The sequence below is a fragment of the Neomonachus schauinslandi genome, chromosome 9 (assembly GCF_002201575.2).
Source record: "Neomonachus schauinslandi chromosome 9, ASM220157v2, whole genome shotgun sequence".
Classification (NCBI taxonomy): Eukaryota; Metazoa; Chordata; class Mammalia; order Carnivora; family Phocidae; genus Neomonachus; species Neomonachus schauinslandi.
Window position 1 is genome coordinate 82862855 of NC_058411.1, and position 7698 is coordinate 82870552.

At 43.7% G+C, this 7698-nt stretch overlaps 1 protein-coding gene across 1 annotated transcript in view; it reads right to left on the bottom strand.

The window, feature by feature from the left end:
• Positions 1 to 4255, bottom strand: part of EHD4 (EH domain containing 4) — an 80378-nt gene extending 76123 nt beyond the window's left edge. Inside the window, exon 1 of the mRNA XM_021695627.1 lies at positions 3929 to 4255. Within this exon, the coding sequence (XP_021551302.1) occupies positions 3929 to 4164 (236 nt within the window). The 5' untranslated portion in view covers positions 4165 to 4255. The remainder of the gene's footprint in view (positions 1 to 3928) is intronic.
• Between the last annotated feature and the right edge of the window lie 3443 nt (positions 4256 to 7698).

Sequence of the window (7698 nt, forward strand, 5' to 3'; positions counted from 1 at the left end):
GATGCGGGACTCGATCCAGGGACTCCAGGATCATGACCTGAGCCAAAGGCAGTCGCTTAACCAACTGAGCCACCCAGGCGCCCAGGTTTTCTTTAATTTCTTGAAACAAAGTTTTGTATTTTTCGGTGCATAAGTTTTACACTATTTTTGTTATATTTATTTCTAAACATTTTATTCATTTAGATGTATTATAAAAGGCATTATTTTCTAAATTTCAGATCGTTCATTGCTAGTGCATAGAAATATAACTGATGTTGTATATTGATCTTGTATCCTAACACTTTGCTGAACGTGTTTATTTTAAAAGTTTTTTAGAATTTTCCTAAATCCTTAGGATTTTCTATATATATGATCATGCCCTTTGTGAACAGAGATGGTTTTATTTCTTTCCAATCTATATTCCATTTCTTTTTCTTGCCTAATTGCTTTGGGCTCTACCCTTTTAAAGCCTATACAGTTTCTTGAATGACTTCCCTCTTTTGTCCTCATTAGAACACATTTTTCGGGCGCCTGGGTGGCTCAGATGGTTAAGCGTCTGCCTTCGGCTCAGGTCATGATCCCAGGGTCCTGGGATCGAGTCCCACATCAGGCTCCTGGCTCAGCGGGGAGCCTGCTTCTCCCTCTGACCCTCTCCCCTCTCATGCTGTTTCTCTCTCACTCGCTCTCTAAAAAATAAATAAAATCTTTAAAAAAAAAAAAAGAACACATTTTTCTGGGAGAAGGGGACAGGGTGTAGGAGGAAGAGAGAAAATGGAGCTCTTAAAAACCAAAATATTGCAACCGTGTGGTTTGAATTGATTTTCAGTGAGACTCACATCTTCTCAGTGGAAATGTCTTCCTTCATAGCACCTGGGCCCCGGGATTTTCTGGGGGAATCTCTGAAATCTGTTTTCCTCAGGTTTTGGATACAAGCCTGGCTGAGCCAAATATGCACCCTTTCTTGGTTGTTACATAGTCCAAGAAAACATAGCCACTTTTCCCAATGCCCGTCTCTTCTCCTTCTTTGGCCAACTCTTACTTGCTAGTTAGAGGTAGAGCACCCGTGGTTTCTCTCATAGCATCCTCTGCCTTCTGAGAAATAAAACAGTTAGTGAGACAATAGGTTTATCAGCTGTTCTGCTTCTATCTCAAGAAGACTTTGACAAATAGCTCCATCACATCTGAAGTCACCTTCTGGGCCAGTTTTGTGATCCAGGTGAGGAGGGTCCACCAAGAGTCTCCTTCCATATACTTCCATACACTTCCAAAAAATAAACATAGTTTTTGACACTCAGGTTCTACTTCCCATCTAGAAGACCTTTTTATTAGAACAAGGCACACATTTTATTTCCTCATTCCTGATGAAGTCTTGGCTCACCATGTTCTAGTGGAGCTCTTACTTCTTCCCAGTCATGGGACAAAAGGAGGGAAGAATGGTTTTATTAAAGGTGTCCAATGCACACCAAAGGCTTTGCTGACTGCCTTTAGAATGAGAGAAGTTTCCTTCCTATGAGTGCATGCTCTGTGTTATCAGTGACCTCTTGGGATATACAGGAAGCCAGGTGGATGGAAATCTTTGACTATGTAAATAGGTACACCCCATAGCCAAGTATGAGCTTCTAGTGCTCAATGGCTAGACATGAACAACCTAGGCACTGACCGGCTTCAGAAGAAAGATAGCACTGGATGTAGGCAGGATCCAGGATGGTCAGCACCCTGGGCCAACTCCACTGCTTCCCAGTTCCAGGGCAGGCTCTAGAGGGTAGCTGCCCTTTTGTTTGGGGCTTTCCTCCTAGGAGTTAAATCTCTGCCTCCTAGCTCCACTCTGAAACCAAACTCAGGTCTCTGGTGGCTCACCAAGCTTCCTGTCCACCTTGATTTCCTTTTAACTTCACAGGTCCACTTTGCGCCCACTGCCTAAGGACAAAGTCACTTAGGCCAGGGAAGGTCTCAAGAGCAAGTGACTTCTTGGTAAGCTGACTCCTCCCTCACCCTGAGGTTGCACATGGCTCCAGTGCCTACTGAGAAGTGGTCCATTTGAAGGAAGTTGCCAGGGGTCAAATCTCAAAATCCTTCTTAGAAGTACACTTAGCCATTCCACAGAACTCCCCACAAATGATGAAAAAGAGAGAAGAGTGAGGCTATGTAAGCAGAGAGATGGCCACATCACATCCCGGGGGCCACAGGAGCACCAGGTCTCCCTAATCACACAGGGCACAGGAAAGCCCCGTGGCAGAGAGACAAGAGGAACTGCCCAGGGCGCCATGAGCGTGCCACTGCTCATGTCTGCGATTATTATAATTATGACAATGCCAGCTTCTTATCCTTTATCTGTGTGTTTCAAAAGGCCCACCTCCCACTCTTGTACCACTTGGTCACAATATTTCAGTATCCCATATACTTCAACCGAGACCTGAAAGGTATTGTCTGTCATCTTTCAAGGTACTGGTTACTGTAACATTTCTATGGTTTGAGTGTCTGCGGTGATATATTTAATACTATTTTCACCTTATTAATAAGCACCAAATAAGTCAATTTAAAAATTATTTCCTTCAGTCTTCTTTCACGTTCACTTTACTATCTAGAACTATATTTCAATATAGTGTATTTGCTTTGCTGAATCCATTCATAGTGTATCTGTACGTCTGGATTGAACACATTTCCTGTAGTGACAACTACTCTATTTGTAGAACTATTTAGGTCACTGGAGTGGAGAAAAAGAGGCCACTGTTTAATAGAAAGGGCATATATCCAAATATAGATGCAGTTTTCTGAACACCTGTTGAACATCAATGATGGAGAGACTGTTACAACTTCCCAAACCCTAGACCAAAACCTTAAATGATTAGTCACTTTGTTTAAACTGACCCAGAGTTTAATCCAGGAAAATAAGTTTCCTAACCCCTAAAAAAGTGAGTCTTAAAAAGTGTCTTACTTCTGCTTTAGAAGTAACATAGTCTCTTCAAAAAGCAATTTGTTTCGATGTAAATGATTTCCCAACAAAAATCACTTCAGAGGAAGCTATATGAGTTGAGCCTTAGCGCAAGCACAGTAATTGTTTGCTTTTGGAGACAGAGCAAGCATGACAAATATTTTCAGTTGTCAAGGGAGGAGGGAATGACCCACCTAAGAAATGGAAACTAACGAAGAGTAATATGACACTCCCCCTTAGTTCCACCGGGCGCCGGCTGGGGCTGCTACTCAGTTAACTTCCTACGGCCGGATAAAGGCAAGGCTGTGCAAGAGCCGAATAAAAGCGGCCTCTCTACCCGCTCCCCCCAACACTGTGGTGGGGGACGGCATGCAAGGACTTCAAGGGAAGGGGGCATTGGAAAAGTACACTTTACTGTTGCCATTCATTCATTCATGCATGCATGCATGCATTCATTCATTACTACATTCCTTCAATAAATAGCTATGCGTTGGGGGGCTTAATTCTTCAACTATGACTCAATAGCCCATTCGGATACCACACACCTCCGTCCCCATTTCTAGCCCTAGGCCTCACTCGCTCATCAAGAAGATGCTTATTACAGCCTCGCTCTCCTCCCTCCCTTCCCCGGGTCCCCGGGCCAGGGTGACAGGACAAATCCAGTCAGAAGAGTCCCTTACCAAGAGCAAGGAAGGAGGGCTCAGAGTACAGGGAGAAGGGGTTTCGGGGACCTTCCTGCCTGCAAGGGGGAGAGGCAGCCCCTTCTTGGGCGGCCGCACCCAGGGGCGAGGCTGAGGGCTCACGGGCACCGCGCTTGGACAGGGAACCTGAGCTGACGCCGATGCTGGAGGGGGAAACGGCCGCGAGGGGATTCCGCACGGGGGGAGTGGGCGCTGCAGGACGTCCGAGGCGGTGGGAGGCTGGTGACAGCACACGCACACGTGGGGAGGACCGCCTCCACCTGGGTGGTGGGAGCAGGGGTGCCGGCAGGGGCGACGAGCGGGCGGGGCGGGTTACCTGATGAAGGTGGTCTTGCCGGTGCTGTACTGGCCCACCAGCAGGATCATGGGCTTGTTCTCGAAGTCGGCGTCCTCCAGCGCCGGCGAGTGGAACTCGTGGAAGCGGTACGCCTCCTCCAGCGGCAGCACCTTGCGCAGGTAGAGCGAGCGCAGGCCGCCAGTCACCGTCTGCACCGCGTCGGCGCCTCCCGCGCGCTCGCGCCCGCCCGCCTGCCGCCCCATCCAGCTGAACATCGTGCAGCCGGTCCGCGCCCCGCGCCGGCCCTCTCAGTGCCTGCCCCGCGCTCCAACCCCGCTCTGGGTTCGACCCTCCCCGGCTCGCTCTGAGCTGCCCCAGCCGCTCTCGCCACCGCCCGAGCTGGCCCCGCCTCGTGCCGTCGCAGCCAATCTCCGGTCGTTACGTCACGGCAGCTCGTTCACTATTCAGAAGGCTCGCTCAAGTCCTTCCTCATTGGGCCGCTGCCAGGACGGGTGGTGACGTCAGTCAACGGAGAGGAGGTTCTTAATGAATTATTGATGACGGAGTCTCTCCGCGGGACTGGGCGGAGGAGAGGGTGTCTCCCGCGCCCCTTGGCGCAGACGGGTCACGGGAGGGGCCCCTTTAGGTCGCCGGAGCCGCACCTCTGGCCAGGTGGCGTCGGCTTCCGGGCAAAACTGAGCTGGCAAGAATGAGCCTCCGGAGACTGCTTAGTCTCCCAGGAAGTTTACTCCTTCCAGTCTTAATGATACTGGGGACAACAGTGCAGAAACTTGATAGGCACGTTATTATTTACCTTCATTTTATTAGTGAAGAGACCTTGACTCACAGACATACTGACAAGATTTGAATAAGGGGAAGGAGACTCCAATTTACTTGAGTAGATATTTCTCTTCACACTGCCTCCACTAAATTCTGGGATCGATTGAAAGCCTTTTGCCCTTATTTTTCTTTATTTGATTTAATGTAAAATTGAAGGTTTAATCATCATCCTCATTATTACAACCTAATTACCACATATGGACATGTAAAGAGTTATTATTACCTCCTAGCTCTCTCTTTTTCAGGTTAAAAGGACACATCTAAATTGAGACTGGGAGAAATAATCAGCCGTCACTTTTGGTGTTCTAGGTAACAGTTTGAGAATATTTCTCCGTTGTTTTAGAGCGTTTCTCAGGTGTGATCCATGGAGTCACCTGCAAAAGAATAACCTGGGATGCTTGTTAAAATGTGGATTTCCGGTCATCACCCCAGACACACTGAGTTAAAATACTGAGGAAGGATGGCTGAACAAGTGCTCTCAGGTGATTCTGACACACCCTAAATTTGGGGAAATAAATTACCCAACAGTACTTCTCTAACTTGATAGAAATGCAGATTCTGATTCAGGGGTGTGCATTTCTGACAAGCTCTCAGGTGTTTCCAATCTGTTTGTCTATGGACTATACTTGCAGGGCCAGGGCTGTGGTGAAGAGAGAACAGGAGTTGGCATCAAAAGACCTGGGTTTGAATCCTGACTACAGAAATTAATGGCTATTTGGCTTTAAATGCAATGAGCTGCCTCTCTGCCTCAGTTTCCTTGTTTGTAAAAATGGGAACTCCTCGGGAGTTGTTGTGTGGATCAAATATTTAGAGGAAGCTGTATGTAACTAAGGAAGTGAAAAGAAAGCCAAAGGAAAATGAACTTAGATATCTGCCTCATGTCAAAATAAAACAAAGATTAAAATGTAAAAACAAAATAAACACATAGAACTACTAGAAGAAGGTACAGGTGAAGATTTATAAAATTTTGGAAGGGAAAAGCTTTTCTGATCAAAACCAAAGACAAATTATGAAGGAAAAGGTTGACAGTTTTCTCAACAAAAAAGTAAAAGATTTAGTGTATTTTTAAAAATACAAACCCATGTAAACATACTCTTTACCATATGATCCAGAAATTGTACCCCTTGGTATTTACAAATAAGTTGAAAACTTATGTCTGCACAAAAACTGCACATGGATATTTATAGCAGCTTTATTCATAATTGCCAACCCTTGGAAACAACCAAGATGTCCTTCGCTAGATACACTTCACTATGGTACAACCAGCTGATAGAATATTGCTCAGTGCTAAAAAGAAACGAACTATCAAGTCAGGGAAAGACCGAGAGAAACCTTAAATCCATACTACTAAGTGAAAGAAGACACTGAAAAGGCTGCATACTGTATGATTTGACTATATGACATTCTGGAAAAGGCAAAACTATGGGGACAGTAAAAGGATCACTGATAGCCAGGGGTTAAGAAAGAGGGAAGGATGAATAAGAGGAGCAAGAAGACTTATAGAGTAGTGAAAATAATTCTGTATGATAATGTCATTATACATTTGTCCAAATTCATTGAACATATAACACCAAGAGTGAACCCTAATGTCAACTGTGGATTTTGGGTGATAATGATGTGTCATTGTAGACTAGATTCATTGATTGTAATGAATCAATTACACTCTGGTGCAGGATATTGCTGATATGGGATGTTGATAGTGGGAGGCTATGTATTGGGGAGGCAGGGGTACATGGAAACTCTCTGTATTTTATGCTCCATTTTGTTGTGAATCTAAGACTGCTCTAAAAAATTCTATTAAAAATAGCATATGTAAAAAATAAATCCATAAACAAAGGTAAAAGGCAAAAGACAAATTGGGAAAACTATTGACAGACATATATAATAAATATATTTAATTAAGGATATTAGAACTTTAAAAGCTACTGTAAAATTATTAAGAAAGAAATGATGCTCCATTAGAAAATGAGCAGAGGACATAGGCAACTAACAAGACAAATATAATTGACCAATAAACATTAAATGATGCTAACCTCCATTAATAATCAAAAAACATAAATTTAAAATAGATAACATTAAGAATGGCAGACTTATTTTTATAAGATAATGCCTAATGTTGACAAGAGTGTGGAAAAAGATACCATCTCATACATTGCTGGATATGGTATAAACTGGCACTTTAATGGAGCCCATACTTATCAAAAATCTTGAAAATACACATTCAAGACTTCTGCAACGTCATACTTAATGATGAAATAACTGAATGCTAAGATCAGGAACAAGGTAAAGATGTCTACTCTTATCACTTCTGTTTAATGTCATACTAGAGGTTCTAACCAGTACAATAAGAAAAAGAAAAGGTATCCATATTGGATAGGGATAAGTAAAATTGTCTTTATTTGCAGAAAATATGACCATCTATGTAGAAAATTCTATGGAACCTACAAAAAAGCTACTAGGATTAATAAGTGAGTTTAGTAAGGGTGCTGGATATAATACACACATATAAAAACCAGCTATGTCTTTATATACTAGAAATGAACAGTGGGACGGTGAAATAAAAAATCAATGTCACTTGTAATAATATCAAAAATATGAAATATTTAAGCATAAATCAGATAAAAAATGTACAAGGTCTAGGGGTGCCTGGGTGTCTCGGTTGCTTAAGCGTCCGACTCTTGATTTCGTCTCAGGTCATGATCCCAGGGTCCTGGGATCAAGCCCCGCATCGGGCTCGCTGCTCAGTGGGAGGCCTGCTTCTCCCTCTCCCTTTGCCTGCTGGTGTTCCCTCTCTGTCTGTCAAATAAATAAATAAAATTAAAAAAAAAAAAAGATTCTCTCTGCCCCTCCACCCTGCTCTTGTGTGTGCTCTCGCTTAAAAAAAAAAAAAAAAAGGACAAGCTCTATACACTGAGAACCACATAGTATTTCTGAGAGAAATAAAAAAGGCCTAAATAAATGGAGATATA